Below are 21,601 nucleotides of genomic sequence, written 5' to 3'. Positions count from 1 at the left end.
GACACATAAACATATGGATACACAAACAGAAACACATCAGCTGGGCTAATGGGAAATGCTTACGGTGTCAGAAACGGCCACATGGACTAAACTCTCCAGCACGCTGGGGGCCAGTTGGTCCATAACATCGATCATGGATTTATCGCCATCCTGAAAGCAGAATCACATGACAGCCATAAGGCTCTTGTTGAATAAAGTTTGTTACACTAACAGGTCTAGTATTGATTAGTACTGTATCTGATATCAATCCACTGCATGTGTATGCATGTTTAGGATGATTTTAACTGGTCACATAACATCAAATTCAATACAATCAAGTCAGTCAATAAGCTTTAGTGCCAACCTTTGCATTCTTGCATTACAACCGTTTCATTCTTATCTGTATGTTTTCAATTTTTTTTAACTATGAATCAAATTTTTTACATTTTCTATTCGATTCTCTTTTTCTATTCGATCTTACTCTATTGTTTTTATATTATTATATTTATATTATATATTTTTTTCTGTTCTATTTTTTTACTTATTATATTTCTGTTCTGTTCTTTTCTATTCAATTTCATTTTCTATTCTATGAGTATTCTATTCTATTTTTTATTCTGTTATCCTTTTGTTTCCTTTACTATTTTCTTTTTTCTGTTTGATCAGATTCTATTATTCTTTTCTGTTCTTTTTATTCTCTTGTCTTTTTTCTATTCAACGTTGTCTTTTTTATTTCTTTACTCTTTCTTTTTCTAATCAAACTGATTCTATTCTGTATTCTTCTATCTTATTCTATTCTATGCTATTCTTTTCTGTTCTATTTCTGTTTGTAAATGGTCTTTTTCTATTCTATCAGATAATATTCTGTTTTCTCCGTTTCTCTTTTATTCTATTGTGTATTTATTCAATTTTATTTTTATTTATTTACTATTTTGTCTTTTTCTATTAGATTCTATTCTATTCTGTCTTTCTCTATTCTATTTGTTTTTATTACATTCTGTCTTTTTCTATAATATCTTATTTTATTCTACATTGTTCTGCGTAGTCCTGTTCTTATTAGCTGTTTAATTTAATTAGTTGTGTTTAGTTTAGGTTTTTTTTTTCCGTTTGCTCAAGTTCCAGCATTTTGTCTCACCTCGGCTTGTCCGATGGCTGTAAACAGGCAGCGTATCTCTCGGAGGACAGACACAGCCAATTTGCGGGTGCTGGTCTGGCAGGAGCACAGTAGCAGCAGGGCCAGACCCTCCACAGCGTGCAGAACCGCAGAGTGAGGACTGCGCTCGGGTGGCAGTCTGGAGCTCCCGCTGCTCTGAGCTCCCATCTGAGGTCAACAAATATATACACATACACACGATCATAGCCACAACTCCCAAGAACTGTTTACACTGGCTAAGTAAGCATAGCCAGCAAAGAGAACATTTTCATACAAAACGTCAAGCGGCACATAATGCTAATACCTCTGCAGAACGTTTTCCAGGCGCCTGTATTGCCAGCCTCCACTGTGTTAGGAAATGCAGCAGCAGTTTAACAGAGGAGTCCTGCAGGCCCTGCTGTGTGTCCTGCACTTCACGCAGCAGGAAGTTAGTGTACCCGAACAGCACGTCTTCTCGCCAATCGAAGAAGTCCAGCAGCAGACTCTGCAGGGAATTCTGGGCAATAAGTCTGAGTTCATCATCCATGTGGACCGTCAGCCTGCAGAACACAAAAGGAAAAACAATCAATGACGATTGAAGCTTTTTATTGCATGGTGTGTTGTTTCGTCAAAGGGTGTATGGTGAACCTCACCTGGCCAAGAGATCGATGAGCTCAATTTTGGACAGGCCATCTGGCAGGATTCGGGGAATGGCCGCAACACACGTCCGGAACAAGTCAATCTTTGGTTTTCTCTCACCGCTGACCAGAGAGAGAAGGGATGAGTAAAGCAAAAGTAAACAATGAGAGAGACAGAGAAAAGACAAACACAAGGAAACAGGAAAAAAAGAGAATGTCAAACTGTCTAAACAGGGTGTGTGGGCTGAATGTGACTCAAAAGTCGTCTGGTTGTGAGTTATCCCTTCACCCACTCATGTTACGCTCAGAGATAAATAATAGGTGGAGACAGGCCAGAAACAGCTGCTTACGTGATCATGTCCTCAGGTTCCTTGTTAAGCATCTGGGCATTGGTGAGCATCATGCAGCGGCCCACCTCCTTGTCCAAGTGCCTCAGGATGTTATCAATGGCTTTCCTGACCTGGGAATAATACAGTGCCATACCTGCAGGGAACGGCATAAATAATACAGACTGTAAAAAAAAAACGCAAAATGTACAACAACAAACTCAAGCACACACAGGCAGGTGTTCACAATATAAGTGGCATGACCTATAAGTTTTGCTTCCTCCTCAGTTAGAGTTTTGCTGAGGTAGGTTTTTTTCTTCTTCAGTGTGTTCCCAGAAGGCAAAGTGGCCCCTGTGTTCGGCATGGGTGGTTCACCATCTTTCTGCTGCAGGTTATCGGCTATGACGAGGAATGCTCTCAGAGCGATGTTCATCCTCTGGACATATACCACACAAATATCAGAAAATAAACCCAATATGCATTTCTTCATGACAAGATCTCAACTCGGTCTAATCAGATGAATGTGTTTTTATGGGTTTACTTGGCTATACAGAAATTTTCCAACACTCAGCAAATCACATATTATTTTAGTTATATAATTCTAATCATTTTTTTTTAGGTTTAGTTAGAATTTATAATTAAGCTTTATTTAAAAACATTAGAACATTTGAAGCAAACATGCGGGTGTGTTTGTGTGTGAGTATAAACATTACCTCTGGATTTAAACTGAAAGCTTTGGCTGATTTTCCAACACTCAGCAGATCACATATTATTTCTTTCATTGCAAAATCCAGCCTTTCCTGTAGTAAGGAGAGAAACAAATATGATATTACTGTGTGTCATACGATAAAGCCATGACACAAAAACATAGATGTGTATTATGTTCTTAGATGCATATCGGGTCTATAGAGGTGAGTGGGTGTCAAACCTGGGCAATGAATTGAATTATCTTGACAAAGATGTTGAGCGGCATGTCTCTAGGAACGACGCTCCGTGAACCCTTAGGGAACAGTGTTGATATGATTGAGGTGAGGCGGCTGGAATGGATAAAATAATAAAAATGTCATATTAACAGATGTCAATCATCAGAATCAACATTATCAAATCTTATTCTTCATCATCACTGTCAGTGTAATGCATTTGAAATTTACATTATATTTACATTTACGTCATATTGCAAATGTATTTCTTAAATTGTAGCTTGTATGTTTCTGATTTTCAATACGCTACCTTTGTGTTGCAGTGTTGCTTTCACATTTGATTCGGATCATGTAGACCCACAGCAGCCGATAGAGGGATTCAAGTGCCACCCGGGCCATTTTATGGTCTTTGTTCTGAAAGAAGAGCACTTGGCTGTTATGTTCCTGTGATGCATTTAATAAATTACATATAATAAATGTAATCTTAATATATACTTGAATACATTTAATTGTATTGTTTTAATTTATTATAGATATATCAAAAAAATGTATCCTATTGTAAGAATGTTTAGATATTTTACTGGCAAGACAAATAAACTGATTAAAATTGTTTTTACCAACTTTTTTATATTTTAACCCTTATCTGTTCTTTCATTTTTAGTGTTTCTTGGTTTTGGAGTTAATTGTCCTTGGACTTTTGTCCAAATGTGGGCACTGAAGTGAACTGGAACTTTTTCCTACAGGTCAAAACCTTCATTACATAACAAGTCAGCAGCTCTCAGACTAACTGCAGCAGACTGCTGCAAGCACAACATGACAACTGACTGAGAGACACTGAGCGATAACAGAAATCAGATAAGAGCTGAAAGCTTGAAAGAAAGATTCAGCATCTTGTTATACATCATTACCAGAGAGTCTCTCAGTGCTGCACTTCAAGGTTGTTATTTTGCACCTCCTTTCATTTGCCCCAACTCATTTCATTCATTCTTTCATTCTGCCTCTCTCACACCCCCACACAGGTACAAAATGTACAATGAGATGTTAAAGCTAATGATAAAGGATTCTCCTGTCCTACCTGCCTCCCTTTCAAGCAAACAAAACATTCCTACAATTTGCTGCCCTCCCTCTGCATTTCACACATTTTTTATTTGCTTGTAACTGCTGCCTCTTTAAATATCTGTGCACATGACTGATGGGCTCCAATGGTTAAAAGAACTTGCGTTCACATGATGCACCTTGCACAACAAAACTGCATTCATTTTTCCACGTGAGCTGCTGTAATATGCTCATCCACAATGTGACGTCTTCTCAGGTCTACTGTATCACACAAGCTTTGTGGATCACAAAGACTCACTTTCAGGTTGGACAGGCAGTTGTTGAGGAAGATGTGCCATCTGTTTAGAAAGATCTGCTTCTGGCTCACACACAGCAGACACGTTACCAATGGATACAGAGCCTGAGAAAGAAAAAAAGACAGATCAATGATTACATTATATGTCCTTAACAAGAATTATATAATTCAATGACTGAGCAAAGACAGTGAATCACTCTAGAACAAAGTGTATTCAAATTGTCTCTCCCCTACACCTCTTTATATCTGTAACAATTCTGACACACACAAGTTCCAATCAAAAATACCACAGTTCCAACAAGTGTTACTACTAATAAAACTGTGAAAGCTTAGTCAAAGCTATAATCAAAAAGTTATTAACATAAACATAAAAACAAACAAAGATTTTAAAAGATTCTTAGGCAGCTTAAAGGAGGTATGAATTTAATAACGTGAAAATAACTGGGGCACCCATGTTAATATGGTTTCATTCAAATATTTGCCAAGAAAATGCCTGATAGCACATTCACTCTTAGTAATTTCATTAATGTAAATTATTTTTAAAAATTCACATTATTTATTTAAGGGTATATGGGTAATTGGGGGTTGGAAAATACACTTTGAGAAGCACAGCTCTCAAACATATTTTGGAAAGTACTTTCCTTTCATAATAATTTTCCACTTGAGTTGTTATCTTTAAGCTGGTTTGTAAAGTATTTAGCAGCAATTTGTGGCAAACAAATCAACTGAAACGATGTCCTTTAACAAGAATGTCAAAATACCCAACTCACACACATCACACAGCTATTGTGTGCCACGGGTTGGGAATGCAACTCAACAGTTGTTATTGTAAGTTTTGAAATTTTGAAAAATAGTTAGAGATGGTCTATTTGAAACATCACAGACAGCAAAAACATGTCAGCTATGAGCCAATTACTGTAGATGCATCTCCCTCTACTGCTTTCAAGCATCGGAAAAGAGAGCAAGACTTGCCAGAGAGTGTTTCTTCCTGGATGACAGGTCTAACGTTGTGTCGTAGAGGGTTTCCACAAAGTTTCTCAAACAGGGCACATTCACCTCATTCTTTACCGACTGAAGAGAAACATCACGTTGAGTATGAGTTACAGTTTGGACAGAAAAGTCATTATTACATTATTTAAATCTGTATATTCTGTAAACTGTTTCTTACTTAAACAAATTACAATTTAGTGCATAAATAAAAAATACATTTAAATATTCATAAAATATTTAAACATTCAAACATTTAACTTGGCAGTGCTTACTATAGCAGAGACAGCTGTACTTACTGCGGCTACAGGGACGAGTATCTCTACGAAGAGTCCAGCCAGAGAGTGTTTAATGTCCTTATCTTTCACCTCCAAGAAATACTGAGCACACTCCTATAAACATATAACAGTAAAAGAGAAAGATTTTTATTTATCATAGTGTACACTGTTTGTCAATTAAAGTAGAACATCTGTAGAATTGTTTTATTGTGTACCTGCATAAACTGGAAAGATGCTTCAAAATCTTCCACTGGGTACATTTTAATGCGAAAGAACTTGACCCCCATAATGAGGCTGATGGTGCTCTGGACCACATGCGGGCTCTGTTCTTTCTGCCTGAGCTCCTTCAACTCTGAGATGAACTTCTTCCTCACTGCAGGAAACCTGGGAAGAATGGAAGGGAGGTATTAATATTTATTTTTTTAAATAATACAACAGCAATACAGCAGAGTTATGGTTTGATTCCCATCATTTTGCAGTGGAGATTTAACTGTAAGCTGTTGCTTGCTTATCTATTTATGCAAAATATATTTTATAATAAATTTCTTATGATGTTACTCGTTTGTAAGTCTAAACGAGTAAATACAATTTATGCTGAAGCTAAAAACAGCGAGACATAGGCAAAATGTCAGTCTACATTTATACATAATTTAAAAACACTGCAGACAGTATACAAAAATGTGTCCTGCCTGAAAGCATCCAATGTCTACTTTAGACAGATTGACCAAAATTCAAACATCTTGTCTATTCAATACTTGTCTGTCTCTTTTAATTGTCTTTATTTGAGGGCTTTTCTCAGTATGCATGATATATGCGACCAATTGCAATTAATCCAATTAATTCCATCAAATTACGATGGGAAGCCCAAGTTGAAATCCATTCCACCAAAGTCAGCAGATTCTGTTTGGCCAGGACTTGGATGTTTCTTGTACACATGTGTTAGGGAGTGTTTGTGAGTACACTCTGACAGAGGGAGAGATCTTCTGCTCTATATTTAGAAAGGCATCTGGAGGGGGAATAGGGAGGCATCTCTCTCTGCAAGACTCGATGTTTGTTTTAGGTGAGCTACAAACAAACTGGCTAGTTTCCCACTCAGAGAAATAAAGTAACAATGTGTATTTGCACAGTAACAGTACACACTGTTTGACTGAATTATGCTATTTATCTTGTACTGTGCTGGGGTGAAGATGCACAGACCCACGCATGCCTAATATGTCATTCGACTTCAACAGACAAATGTAGACACCAGAATTGTAAGACTTATTATAAGTGCAGCCACAAGGGCATTTTTCATGCTATTAAATATAGAAAGAGGCCATTACTGTCAAATCTGGTGCTCTCATACTGATAGGGAGAAACTCCATCTTTATGTGACACTGATGGAGCTTCCTGTGAGCACGACGAGATGTCTCATCTATCAGGGTAATGGTTTTTCAACAAAAAAAAAAGCTCAATTTTGAGCTTGAAAAAAGGTCGCTGGCTTCAACAGGAATCATGGAGCCAACCATTTCGCGGTGAGATGGGAATTTTATTGCAAACGGAAGTGGTTTTGCTTCAGGATCCAGATTTTACAGTGGACTTCAAGTGGTGACCCAACACAATTTCAAACAAAAATGGTTTCACTGGTCTAAAATCTCACTCCACATAACTGTATATGAAACTTTAAATATGTTCTTATTGGCTAATTTTGCTGCTTCATAATTTACCTGGACTGGGCCACGACACCGACAACCTCTGCATACAGATCAGCCACTATGTGCATGTTGGTTGTGTTGGACCCAAGGTACCTGCAGGACAAAGAAATACCATCAATCTTATTGTCCTTCAGCAAAATCCATTCTGACTTAACAACACTTACATTTTCAGTGAGTACACTCGAATAGGGAATATAAATGATGTAAAATGCTTATTAGGCAGATTTACTCATGCAAACAGATGCAGGAAAATAATGGCTTATGGTGGATGGAGGAAATAACTTGGATTGTTACCCCTCTTTGTACTTGAAGTGTTTGAAGGCCAGGTTAATGATTTCCTGAATGAGGCCATCCAGAAGAGGGTGGAGAGGGATCTACAAAGAAAGCGAGAAAAAGGATGAGTAAATTAACAAATTAAATAATAGAATATTATTACAATATTAACAAATTAAATAATAGAATATAATTAAATACATTTCATTAATTAATCTATTTATTTATTACTTTAAATTAAATAAGTACAATAAAATAAAATGTAAATGATTAAATCAAAATTGAAATAAATTATTTTTTATTTTAAATTAAATTAATAATTATACATTAAACATTATACACATATAAAATTGTATACATTTCTGCTTCCTGTTGTATTTGTTTGAGGCAGGTTGTCAATTTTGTGGTTGTTCAATCATACCCTACCTGTTTTAAAACCTCAATAAGCACCAGTGAGAATATGAAGTCTATTGCTAAGTCCCTCCTTTCCATCAGATAATCTTTCTGCTGTTCATCACTGAAAGAGAGAAGGAATGAGAAGAAACTAAGTAAATCACATTTTGATAAACAGTCACTGCTTAAGTCAATATTAATATAAACATGCTTCCGGGTTTCGCTCCATGAGAGCTTCTGAAGTCCTCTATGGCCTGTATTTGATTCTGAAGCGCTGATGTAACCAAACCTAACTGCCAATAGCGATATTTGATTACGGTCTGTGGACATGAGATCCCATATCACTGCTGAGGAATTTCTACCTTGCCTTTACCACTAATACATATGTGGCAAAGAATTTAGGCTAAGAAAATGTTTAAAGAGAGGGACCCATTTCTAAAATACATTATTAAAAAACATTATTATGAAAGTAGGCTTGTATAAAAATGTCCACAGGAAAAAGATCCACCAGACGATGCTAATCTTGTTAGCGAATCTATTCAACAGTCAATCATCACAGCCCTTTAGCTATTACTGGCCTAATGTCAGATGAGCTGCTGCGCAGTACACTGCAGTAGAGATTGTATTTCATAAGATGAAGGCAAGGCTTCCTGATGACAGGCATCAATCACACGCTTCCATCCACACTAGATCACACATACTGTACATAAACACACAAATATAAACTTCCACAGAATACTATTAACACGCTTATGCAAAATACATTAAATCAGATTATACTGACTTAAAGACTTATAAAAAAGATTTGTGGAAATGAGACGAGCAGATACTTGACATTGTGTGCTCTAGTTTTATCTCAAGTATACACTATAGACAGGGTGCAAACTGACCAAGCATTTTGCCATACCTGCTAATGGCATTTAAACATATCGTTTGTACCTATGAAAGGCACAATACCCTATATGGGAGTCTTATTTTGTCTAAGAAGAATTTACACACTCCTAATGGTATTCCAGTTAATATTAGAGAGTTTAAAAAAAAAGTTTAGAAATTAGTAACTTTAAATCTAGGTGAAGACTCACTTTTTGGACTTGGTGTTTGCACGTGGGCGATATTCGTGGGACTCGTCTTCCAAGCCGTTCTGTCTTTTATACCAGTCAAATAGCGTCCGCAGGATGGAAGGAAGACAATACTCAGCAAGTGAGCTCATAGTGCTGATCAGCTGTGCGGAAACAAAGGAAATTTTTCATCAATTGTCACAGCGCTAATTGTACAGCACAAAATGCAAAGGGAATTAACTCAGGCTATGCACAGAATGGAATATTAGCACACTGCATACTGTACAGTATATACTGTATAACTATTTTATAAAAATAGTATGTGAAACAGTTTGCAGTATCCATATTTTTCTCCAGAAAATGAATACATACTAGTTTTAGGGCATACAGTAGTATAAATAGGCAAAATGAGCATAAATGTAATGTTATTATGGGTGGAATTCGGTTTTATCAGAAAACAGCCAGAATTGAGATCCAGGGAGTGGATGCGGTCATACAGGCTTGGCTAAACAAAATAGAGGAATAGTGGAGGGGTGTCTGGGCAGAGATGGCCTGGTATTCTCCCCAACCACTGTGAGATGTTCATGCACACACACACATTCAGGCTGCTTAAGAATTCAGTACAGAGGGGTATAGTCGGGACGGCATAGCACCAACTACAGGAATGCTATTCTTAGGGTCTGACTGATGATGACAAAAATCTACCAATAGAGAAGAGCAAGAAAAGTTGGATGGTATGGGAGCAGATACATTTTTTTTTCATTCTTTTTCAACATTACTTTATCATTTGTAGAGCTATCAATTTATTGTGATTTAAATTTAAAGAAAACAAAAACATGTCTACAGCCCCGATTGTTTAAAGGGGTCATGTGATGCGATTTAAATTTTTCCTTTCTCTTTGGAGTGTTACAAGCTCTTGGTGCATAAAGAAGATCTGTAAAGTTGCAAAGACTAAAGTCTCAAATCCAAAGAGATATTCTTTATAAAAGTTAAGAGTCAGCCACAAAACGGCTCGTTCTAACACGCCCCCACATGTCTATGTCACGATGTGGGAAGATTTGCATAACGTTCAATGCCAAATGTTCACGCAAAGAAAGAAGGCGTAACTTTTATTCTCGCTGTAGTATTGTTGTTGCCGCCGCCGCCATGTCGTGAAGGCGCTGTGTGTTTCGTTGTGAAAGCGAAACTAGTTTGTTTGGCCTTCCAAAAGAGGACGATATCCGCTTCGTCATGCCTGGAGCTGATCCGTGCTGGTCGCTGGGGAAATACATCAACTTCGCGCTGTGGATTGCCGGATAGGCTTTCACCGAGGATGAACCGGAGTCCAGCTCGACACGTTTCAGAAAGGCGGGGCATAGAGGAGAAACAATAATGTACAGTATGTGGAAAATAATGTTTTTTTAACCTTAAACCACATAAACACATTTCATTACACCAAATACACAAAATAATGTTCTTTTTAGCAACATCATATGACCCCTTTAATTGTGAGTGTGTATCAGGCAGGATAAAAGTCTTAAATGTCAAGAAGGATATGCAAAATGTCTCTTGATCTCACCTGATCGAACTGTGGGTCTTCTCCTCTTTGTAGAGATTTGGTGAGGGGCTTTTCCTGCAGAACATCAAAAAGAACTTAAGTGTCAAAGATCATTGGCTTCAGATTCCCAGCTAGAAATCAATCTTTCTTTTGTAATGAATGAACTTGACATAACATATAACCAGAGCCACACAGAATCTGCACTCGCAAACCTTCACAGACTTCAGACTTCATTCAGGTGAAGAAGAAGCAGAAACAAGCAACAGCATATTTAAGCAGATGCATTTGAAAAATAACACAATCTCTCAAACAATAAACAGCATATAAATCAAAACTACCTGGACGTAGTCTTTGACAAAAATGTGATTTTCTCTGCTTTTTGTTCAAAATGTTGCTTTTTTAATGAAACTTATCCACATTCAAGTGTTGATAAAATAAGAATACATGAAGCTAGAATAACATTTTGTTTAAAAGCAGGCTCTGTTCTTCCTTTTGTTGTATTGCATGTTCAGCTATTCACACAGCAAAATATTCTGGGGGCCATGAAAGATTTGTGAAAATGATTAAAAATGCTGCCGGTGACTGGCAACTTTAAAAAAAAAAAACGCTGGCAGAGAAAGAGTTAATTTTAGAGGCTAATTTTAATCAGGCTTTCAGGCTGCCAATAAAACTGTAGTACTCTCAGCTTTGTTGAACACATTATTCCATGTTTCCACTGCAAAAGCTGTTTAAAAAATTCCCCCCCAAAAAAGCTTGTCTTAATGTGCCTATGGTACTCACATGAGCATTATCAGTGATTGAAAGATGTCAGCAAAGACTCTTCTACTGATTTTTAGCGCTAAAACAACTGTAGTCCTCTGAAGTTCATTCATTTGATCCAAACAGAACTAAATTTAATCTGAAGATCCCACAGCTTTAATGTGCAGGCGTGGGAAACTGGGCCATGAAGCCAAGAGAACGACTTAACTGGGGTTGGGTCTGGAGGTCAAATCAAGTGATTAACCCCATAACACGCAGACACACTCGTGGACACACGCATGCACACTTTCAGGATGACGAGGGTGGACAGGGTCAAAAGAGAGCTGTGATTCTACAAACAGGTTGAATATAGATGTCTAGGTCATGGCTGTGTTCTGTTCCTAAAGGTAATGATTTCTATTATGGTTGAACTTTGTGCCTCTTAAGACATGAATCTGATACAAAGTTACAGCAGTGATCTATAAATTGTGAACTGTACATTACTGGCTGTTGACTTAAAAATGCACCTGACAAAACTCAGCACCTCAACTGTGATGACAAAGTCATGAATGTGAAATTGATTCAATAGTTTAAAGCACACACTGTCTGGGCGCAGTATGTCTGTGCACAGAGATATTAGTTAAATAGGTGTGCTGAGAGCTTTGACTGCTTCCTGTTTGGTGCGTAAGCTTTTTGGCTTGAAAATACCAAGTAGACGAAACCCATTCCTGTCCACTTAAATCTGCACTCCAGCATAATGGAATTACAGTGATACAGAGGGACCAGGCAACCTGAGCCACTGCAGCAAAAACAGACACAGTATCTCACGGCTATTAGTGCAGTTTGAAGATATATTGTGAAGTATTAACATTCGACGCCTGCCAACTAAAGCAATTACAAATGAAAGCCACAGCAGAGTCATTAATAATTATGCCAGAACTGTTAGATATCTCTCTTTCTCTGTCTAATTGATTTAGACAGCATATTGTACACTTCTTGTTTTTCTACACTACTCAACATACCAGAGAATCAGCTAAAATGAGGCGTAAGAAAGCCTCAAACCAAACTCTGACTTGTGGCGACTGATTTGAATATGGACTAGACATTATTTACTTACATTTGAGGTCTTATGTCTCAGATGATCTGCATGTAAATGTTTTGGAAAATTATATCCCAAGAGATGTTAAACTTTGTCTTGCCTGAAAAATGTCTGACATCAAAAAATAAATACATTTAAAAAATATAAAAAGAGGTCTCTTACCAGTGGTTCTGCCATGATGATGCATATTTTGCGTTCAGACAGGGTGGTGAAGTTGGCGAACAGGCTTTTGAGGACATACTCTCCCGGTTTGCTCTCGGGGTCCACGGTAACTGGCATGGTGGCAACGGGACCTTTCCTCTCGCCTAGAGTGCTGCTCACTTGGGGGAGGGGGCGCTTTCCTACGGGGGATGCTGGGAATGCACAAAAAAACAGTATTAGATTATTATGGATCTTATTAGTAGCTCAACTATTGTGCTAATCATTCTACATATGACTTGGTGGGCAGTGCACAAGTTCTGACATGTGTGGTGCTAGTGACTCGAGTGAATACAACTTGGGTGATTTTCTGATCCCACACAGAGGCAAAAGTGACTGGCCAATCAAATGCTTTGAGATGGAATCAACTTGTCAAATTAGCAAATGAAAAAACATGACAGATATTTTGACAGATATGAGATACTGAAACTGGTGCTGTCAGTGTTAGGGTTGAGGCCCGAGTCTGTGCCTTGAGAGCACCATCTCACATCAGCCTGGCATGGAGCAGCTGGTGTTTTCATTTTTGGCATGACCATGTCATTGCTCCCAAAGGGGGGAGGGGGGGTCACCAAGCTGGCCAGGGCCGGGGGAGCCCACGTCATGTGGCTGCAGGGGCTTTGAGCATGTGCTCCTCTTAGAATAGACCCCTGCATCCTCACAAGTCACAAGCAGCAAAACGAATAGAAAGGATTAACATCCTAACAGGATAAGGATCCTAACAGCAATATGAGCAGTTTAAAGATATATGCAGTAACTTAAAATGAGGCAATTACCTCAAAATGATGATTGCATAAGTGCTTTTATGAACAGTAAGAGATCAAGACTGTTAAAGGACTGTTAAAGGGTTCTCTTATTAACTAGTTTTTGCTCATTTAAAACTAAAGCAATCCATGTCAAAACAGTGATGCACTGTTGCTTAATCCCCTATTCAAGCATCAAAAGTAGACAATTCCTCCACACAGTCACAATTACACTTCTCAAGTCTTCGGTGTCAACTAGATCTTTTCAGTTTTCTGAAGAAAATGTGAGTGGTGTTTGCCCGTGCAAAACATATTGACGCAAAGTTACAGTTGTGGATGTTTGTTTGTCAAAGCATCCATGCAGTTGCGGTCTCTGTAATATTCTGGTGTTCAGATATAGTTTTTCAGTCTGCGCCAATGAAGAAATGCATGTCAGGCTGATATTTTGCCATCTAAAATTCCTCTGGCAGACCTCAGTACTTGCACAGTTTAAACTTCACACCATGTTAATGGGAGTTCATGACCTGACACTAGGGTTCCACTGCTCAGGTCAAGGGTAGAACAATGGAATGATTAGTACTTGTGCTAAATGACATGAGACAAACCACCTAGACAGAAACCCGAATATTTAGAAGCTGTTGGATGCCTATTATCAAGCAAGACCAAAACAGACATTGAACATTTGTTAATCATCAATTTAAACTTACTACATATGGTTGGCTTGACAGTCATCTGTAAATAACATTAACGTCAACTACGTTATTTATGGACAAACAGCGGACGTCAGTTGACACCTCCGAAGTTGCTGTTGAGCCAGAGCGGTTCAAACTGAATGAGCAGGGGAGCTGCTAGAAAGGAATTTTGAAATATTCTGCTTGCTTCATGAGCCTTGAACAACACACTATCAGGAATCCACAGAATGCAACCTCCTTAGAGCAAGCGTTGAGAACATGAACAACACCCACGCACCCGCAGACCTTTCGCTCAGTGGCACCTACCAAGGCCCTTGATGAAGCTGATGACGCTGGCCCGACTCCACCGCACGGGAGACAGCTCCATGATGCGGCCGTGTCAGTTCCAGTAATCCGAAACAAAACTAGCCCTCTACCTCCACCAGAGCTCCATACTTCCCATCTGTCTTCCCACCCTGTCTTTGTGGACCGACACCATGCTTTTGTGGACCTGCACCATGCTGGGCAGCCCTATCAAACAGCCACGAACTTGGGATAGCAGGGCTTTGCTCTTGGAGTTATGGGAGTAGGAGACCGCAAGTTCAAGGAAACACAGCCTTCCTGTGTAGCTCCTAGTAGTTTTGATAAAAGCAAGCACTAACTGAGGAGAAGGTCAAGCTGGAATTCAAGCAAAGCCAAGAGAGAGAGTGAAAGATTGAGTGAGAAAGAGAGAGGGTGGGAGGGACTATGTGGTGCTATATTTAACCTCAGCACTGACACAAACTCTTCTAACACATTCGTTTATTTTTACTGGGAGTACACACAATTAATATTCAAAACATACATACATAGAGAGAATTTCAATTAAATCTATAAAAGCATTACATTCTATAAAGGAATTACAATGCCATTTATGAATACGCATTGTGACATCATAATACCCATTATGACATCATAATGCATTTATGATATCATCACTGGATTTCACTGGAATTCACACTCAGTGAAAAATTATATCTTAATGGCCATTGTGACACCTCACTGGATTTCTCTGCACACTTCGGTGAATCCAGTGATTCTGATATTATATTTCACTGAAGATACCGTAGGGTATAAACATGATCAGAATGTCTGCTGTGAAATCATCACTACATTTCAATTTATTCTACTGGACTCACTGGAGTGTGCAGTGATGATCTCACAGCAGCCATTCCAATATCACATTTCACTGGATATCATGGGTAGGATATAAATATGCGATCTGAATGACTGTTTGACATAATAACTGCACACTCCAGTGAATCCAGTGAGATGCAGTGGTGATTGTCACAACAGCCATTCTGATATTAAATTTATATCATACTTATGATATCCAATGAAATATGATATTATAATGGCTGTTTTGACGCCATCACTGCAAACTCTAGTGAAATGCAGCCATCTTATTTCACTGGATGTGAATTCCAGTAAAATCCAGTGATGACGCTATAATAACAATTATGATAACATAATTAGATTTCCAGTAAAACTGTCTGTTATGACAATAATTGGACAAAACATACAGTATAGTGGAACTAGTTTAAAATGAATGGATGGCTCTTGTGAGCCGGATCTTTCTGTCAAAAGACCCATTTACTCATAATTTATCAGTCTAAACAATGTTTACCTAGTTATTAAAATGACACCATCATAGAAAACTAATAGTTCAAAACTTAACACTAAAATAAAAGCTTTTGCATTTTTCAAAAAGCATTATAAAAAATGATTAATCAGGAAAAATGTTGTTTTCCAAATGAAGACATTCATATGTAACCAAAGGAGGGTCAACTTTAGCTAAAGGAACACATTTGTCCCTAAACTGCAGTTAATTATATACACAATAATTATGAATAAGTGCAAGGCAAGTCCAGACACACCATCATCTACTAGATCCAGTCCAAACAATTGCTCAGAAATACAGTAATCGTACTACAGACCCACTCTTGATAATGAGCGTGTCTAAGTGTGCGTTATAATGAGGCAGCAAACTGACCTTTATTTATCTATATAAACATACAGAACCCCTTTCTCCATTCATCTACTCTTTATCTCACCTTGATTATTTGTTGCTCCAGCTCATCTTAATAATCACTTTGTACACAAGCTAATTCACAGCAGGTTGAGCTTGCATAAAAAAGGGTGGCTCTAACAGAAAAGACAGAGCATCTGGAAAGCGTACCAAGTGATAGCGAATTAAACTGATAGAGAAAGAGAGCATGCAAGAGAAAAAAAATAAGAAAGAGAGCATGCAGAAAAAGAGATCAGAGGGGCTGGAAAGAGATTTGAATGGATTTGCTTGAGTGAGTTAGCAGACTGTTACCAGGCCACCTGTTCTACTTCACAGGGATCGAGCAGCAAGTCTAAAACACACGGGAACAAATTAACAGCCACTGGACAGCAACACAGCTCCTTTGTACAATAAAAACACATCTTTATCACTATCCATTAACAGTTCTACCTTTGCTGACAATGCAAGTTAGAGATCCCTCACAAACACACATACACACACACACACACACACACACACACACACACTACAGAGCAGCGACTTAACATGTCAAACTGTATGTATTTGAGGCTAAGAACTGGTTAAACTCAGTGATGTAACATTTACCATTCCAGTGGCATGAATCCTTTTACACTAGCACATTATCAACAGCATCTTCAATGTCAAATTCTATTCACTTCTGATTTAACATTCAAACTGAAATGTCAGACCTTTTTTGTTAATGATTTACATTAGGCTATAACAACTAATCTATAAAATAAATGTAATAATGAATCAATAATCAACAATCAACAGAATAATCAATGATGAATCTAAATAGTTGTTAAATAAAGCTGTAATTTTACAACCATTTTAATCTAAACTAGAATAGTTAAGGAAATAATTCAGGGACACAAAGTTCTCCATTTGTCCCTCATGCAAAACAGTAACACTTTTACAAAACACACCCTATATTCCACTCAGACTTTGTAAAATCATGCTTTTCAAACATCATCAGAAACATATAATGCCACTGTCACCATCATCATCTTCATATACATCATCCATGACATAGAATAACCTTGACATGGCGCACACTCACACGCAGTGATGTTTGCACACTGAGAGGTATTGACGTGCTCAAACACTGCACGTGATGAAGAACAACAGCACAAATCCTCCTGATCACGTCATGAGCCCCTCTGGTCTGCAGTTATTACATAACGCAACCTCTCCAGCCAAAAACTAATGAACCGGACACACGCACACATTTAACATCATCAATTTACAAGAAACATCCTGAGGGCTGAAGCCAATAATCTCAGAAATAACAGAAAGATGTAAACATCCCAGAGTAAACTGAACCATTTAAGTCTCCTGATAAAGTTGACATGAAACGGATGGGGTTTAGATCTCGTCACTAGCACTCAAAGACATAAAACTGAGGAAAAGCATAGATTCAGCAGATCATAAACAACTCTGTCCTACAGAAGGGTCAGCACACAAATGCAGCGGCATCTCACGTGGATGTAGAATACTGTGTGTGTGTGTTGAGTTCGTACTCACTGCTGCCCCAGGATTTCAGCAGAGACTTGATGCTGATCTCAAAAAAGCCTGAGTCCTGCTGGCTGGCCATGGCTGGGTAGCAGGCTCAGTCACCGTAGCGACACAGAGATGAGAATCCAGGCAGAGAGAGTTGGTGGAGTGATGCAAAGAGAGAGAGGCCGCTTTACAGTGCCATACGCTGCAGCACTGTCTTTCGCAACGTGTCTCGTGTCAGCTCTGAGTACCAACTGTTCTCTCTCCTCTACCTCTCTCTTTCCTGCCCCCTCCCTCCCGCACTCTCTCTCTCGCTCACTCTGCATTAAGAGGATTGGCTCTCAGAGAGAGAATGAAAGAGAGCTGCTGTTGGTATTGTCCAGCCTCCCTGAGAAGGACATCAAGAAAAAGGGAGGAGGGAGGGGTTTGTTTGTTTACTGCAGTACTGCCCTGACCAGATTGGTACAGAACGACTGTACCTCAATGGTCTTGTTTGCCATCCTGACAATTCACTAAATGTAAATATGTTTTCAGTAGAATGACGCTGCAGAGATTGCAAGTTGATTCGCTGATGCTTTAATAATGTCTTTCGGTAAATCAGCTTGCAATGTATCTGGTTGCCATAACAACAACACACACCTCCATATCTACTGTACACATAATATTTTAATATTACTATTCATTTTTAATGGCATTTTATTTTAATATTAGTATATTAAAGGAATAGTTTACCCAAAAAGGAAAATTTTCCTGAAAATTCACCCTCAGGTCATCCAAGATGTAGATGAGTTTGTTTCTTCATGGGAACTATAGAGAAATTTAGCATTGCGTCACTTGTTTACCATTCGATCCTCTGCAGTGAATGGGTGCCATCAGATTGAGAATCCAAAGAGATAAAAATTGTAAATGGAGCTTGATCTGTGCATACTTCTTTCCTGAATAAGAAAAGATGACTTTTTCACTGGAGAAAACAATATTAAGGACTCATATTTTAGCCGGAAACAATGGTTTGAAGTTAAAAACATCACGATGGATTTGTTTCTTACACAGAGCTTTTCACTTCACAAAATGTTAATTCATGTACTAGATTCTTGTCGATTACTTGTGGATTATTGCCAGTGGTGGACGAAGTACACAAATCAAGTACTTGAGTATCATTTTTTTTTACCTAAAACATAGAGACTCTGATGTTAATGTTTCTGCATTCAAGCATTTCAGTGGGCTTAAATAGATCACCCTTTACAGCAGATTTAGTTCACAAACAACTGACAGTTTTGACCTAAATATGATTTTAAGTTACAACAATTAATCCTAAAATTCAACATCAGTAACTTACTTTTAACAGCATCAGGCGCGCGCTCACAATATCTCCTGGTTCTTACTTGTGAATTCAGTTCACTGGAGACTCGCACTAAGCGGTTCATTTGAATCAGTGAGTTGTCGACTCGAGAACAGCTGCAATCAGATCATTCTAATTCGTGAATGAATCGTTTGGTGCGATTTGCGAACCGATTTAAAAGGTTAATTGAAAAGAATCAGTTCGTTCTGCGTGTCGGAGCACGTGATATATTATAAGAAGTAACGATATGTTTTATGAAATGTAGTGAAGTAAAAAGTACGATCTTATGCTTTGGAATGTAGTGAAGTAAAAGTAAAAGTTACTCAAAATAAAACTACTCCAGTAAAGTACAGATACTTGAAAAATGTAAAGTTTGAAAAAGTAAAGCTACTCCGTTACTGTCCACCACTGATTATTGCAATGTTTTTATCAGCTGTTTGAACTCTCATTCTGACGGCACCCATTCACTGCAGAGGATACACTGGCAGTGATGCAAGTCATGTAATGCTAAATTTCTCCAGATCTGTTCATATGAAAAAAACATCAACATTTTGGATGGCCTGAGAGCAAATTTTCAGCAAATTTAAATTTTTGGGTGAACTATTCCTTAAAAATTAAGTATGTTAATATTATATGCACAATTACATTTCATAATGCAGCAGGTGGAGGGCAACAGCCTGTCACACACGAATAATGTGATCTTGTGTGTTCACTGCATGAGAAGATGACAAGTCAGTGTGTGGGAATGGGATTACATTGTCACACCATCTGCTGGCTGACACGCAGCACTGCAGCCAAACACTAGATTATACAAGGCATGTGCTCTTGAAAACACATCCAGTTAAACAGAAAGTATTGCATAGGTTTCTAAAGGAAAAATGTGATTCAATACTTCACTGCTGAGCATTCAATTTGACTCATGCGGAAGGCACAATAGCTCACACTATGACATCATCTCTGTCTGTTAGGCTTTTTTTTTTCTTCCCCCAAGACAGTGATGTCACCACTGGGTAATGTCCCTACAGGAAAAAGGGCAACTGAAAGCTTTGCTTCAAGACATTAAACAAATCAAAAATCACAACCAGTCTAAATTCATCTAGTTGATTCACACCTTTTGCCTTTTACATTGAAAAAAAGACAAAAGGGAGATAAAGAAGGAGAAGACTAGAGCTGATACGAACCTGTAAGGCTGGTCTGATCATTTCGTCCCGTTCTGTGTAGTAACAGAAAATGTATGGCCAGTATGCAACATACCTGAAATATTTTTATTTATTTGTTTATGTATTTTATGACCCAGAGCATTCCATTAAATTTAAATATTCAAATACTCATCTCTCAAGCTCACCAAGGCTGCATTTATTTGATCAAAAATACAATTAAAACAGTATTATTGAGAAATGCTATCACAAATATTATTTTTTATTTACATTTTTCAAAATGTAATTTATTCCTGTGATTGCAAAACATCTTATTTACAAAATATTTTTTGAATGGAACAAACAAAGCGATGTGTTGTGTCAACGGTCGATATACATCAGTAAAGGAATGTGATGCTAATCTCTCAGATGGTCACTTACAGCAGACAGAATGTAAGACTTGTGGAAGGATGAAAGCAAATAGTTTCCATGTGAAAGCATTTGGATTTAATTTTTGTTAACAGCGTTTGGCGAGTTATCAAACATGTTCTACTCTATGCTCTTTATCTTTTCAGAAATTCTTGTTCCCTTTCATTTTTGTTCTCTTTTGCCTTGCCTATATTAAGACGCTTACAAAAAGAAGCAACAAAGAAATACTGATAACCCTAACCATAAATATAAGCAACCGTAATATTAATGCTTCCCTTGGCAAACACACAGTGGGCCTCATTTACAAAACGAACGAACGTACGACAGAAAATTGGGCGTACGGTCGTTTCAACGCAAAACTTGGAATATATCAATATGGACGTGAGCGGTTGCTACGATCAAATCTCACATCTGGTCTCAGCTCGTGTAGGCTACACAAGTTTTTGAGTTACCTGAACTTGCGTGCAGCATAGTAAATATGGTGGAGAATTCTAGAATGACAGCATTTTGTTCATTTTTATTTTCCTGACCGTCAAACAAAGCTCATTAGTCGATCGTTAACCAGTAAGATTAGAATGTCTTTTTTGTTTGTTTGTTTTATACAGGACTTTAGCTTTATATGCGTGAATAGCAGCGTAAACAAGACCATGAGGATTCAATCGTCGCATCATGCACCTGCTGCGCTTCTGTGAAAGGAGAAAAACAGAAATTAAGTCTATAAAAGGAATAAAATAAATAGGATCACACAAAATATATAATAGGCTATAATATAATTAACAGATTAACAAAAGGGGAAAAAAACACTGTGCAACAAGTATAGGCTACGCTCGTTTTTGTGACACTCTTAATGCATTTTATTTCTTTTCTTTATGTCTTTTCATCGTCTGTTTGATAATGTCTTTAATTGATTTTTCCGTACATTTCTGCCATATGTACATTAACTGACAGTCACCACTGATAAGCTACCACTAAATTTTGTTGAAACTTAATTTGCTGTAAAGTTGCTTTGCAGCGATTTGTATCGTGAAAAGCGCTATACAAATAAACTTGAATTGAATTATGTCTTTATTTGATTAAATCCATCTGATCGCACAGGCGCCTCACGCACACACAAACAACA

At 37.9% G+C, this 21,601-nt stretch overlaps 1 protein-coding gene across 9 annotated transcripts in view; it reads right to left on the bottom strand.

The window, feature by feature from the left end:
- Positions 1 to 21,601, bottom strand: part of LOC107691676 (protein furry homolog) — a 60,840-nt gene that overhangs the window by 28,567 nt on the left and 10,672 nt on the right. For 5 of the 9 annotated variants that reach the window (XM_016490440.1, XM_016490435.1, XM_016490434.1 and 2 more), the window contains 19 exons: positions 12,566 to 12,756; positions 10,588 to 10,641; positions 9,054 to 9,193; positions 8,005 to 8,095; positions 7,600 to 7,679; positions 7,318 to 7,398; positions 5,827 to 5,995; positions 5,633 to 5,725; positions 5,319 to 5,417; positions 4,350 to 4,451; positions 3,306 to 3,409; positions 3,004 to 3,112; positions 2,789 to 2,875; positions 2,340 to 2,511; positions 2,100 to 2,232; positions 1,765 to 1,872; positions 1,437 to 1,671; positions 1,115 to 1,300; positions 64 to 150 (listed from right to left, as the gene is read on the bottom strand). In XM_016490440.1, the coding sequence (XP_016345926.1) occupies positions 64 to 150; positions 1,115 to 1,300; positions 1,437 to 1,671; positions 1,765 to 1,872; positions 2,100 to 2,232; positions 2,340 to 2,511; positions 2,789 to 2,875; positions 3,004 to 3,112; positions 3,306 to 3,409; positions 4,350 to 4,451; positions 5,319 to 5,417; positions 5,633 to 5,725; positions 5,827 to 5,995; positions 7,318 to 7,398; positions 7,600 to 7,679; positions 8,005 to 8,095; positions 9,054 to 9,193; positions 10,588 to 10,641; positions 12,566 to 12,756 (2,321 nt within the window). Of the gene's footprint in view, positions 1 to 63; positions 151 to 1,114; positions 1,301 to 1,436; positions 1,672 to 1,764; positions 1,873 to 2,099; positions 2,233 to 2,339; positions 2,512 to 2,788; positions 2,876 to 3,003; positions 3,113 to 3,305; positions 3,410 to 4,349; positions 4,452 to 5,318; positions 5,418 to 5,632; positions 5,726 to 5,826; positions 5,996 to 7,317; positions 7,399 to 7,534; positions 7,680 to 8,004; positions 8,096 to 9,053; positions 9,194 to 10,587; positions 10,642 to 12,565; positions 12,757 to 14,339; positions 14,437 to 17,604; positions 17,828 to 21,601 lie in introns of those variants that run through there. The other 4 variants (XM_016490438.1, XM_016490442.1, XM_016490439.1 and 1 more) reach the window with 3 other exon arrangements.

Source organism: Sinocyclocheilus anshuiensis, unplaced genomic scaffold (assembly GCF_001515605.1).
Source record: "Sinocyclocheilus anshuiensis isolate Anshui unplaced genomic scaffold, SAMN03320099.WGS_v1.1 scaffold186, whole genome shotgun sequence".
NCBI lineage: Eukaryota > Metazoa > Chordata > Actinopteri > Cypriniformes > Cyprinidae > Sinocyclocheilus > Sinocyclocheilus anshuiensis.
Note: the sequence above shows the minus strand (reverse complement) of the source record. Positions and strands in the feature narration are given on the sequence as shown.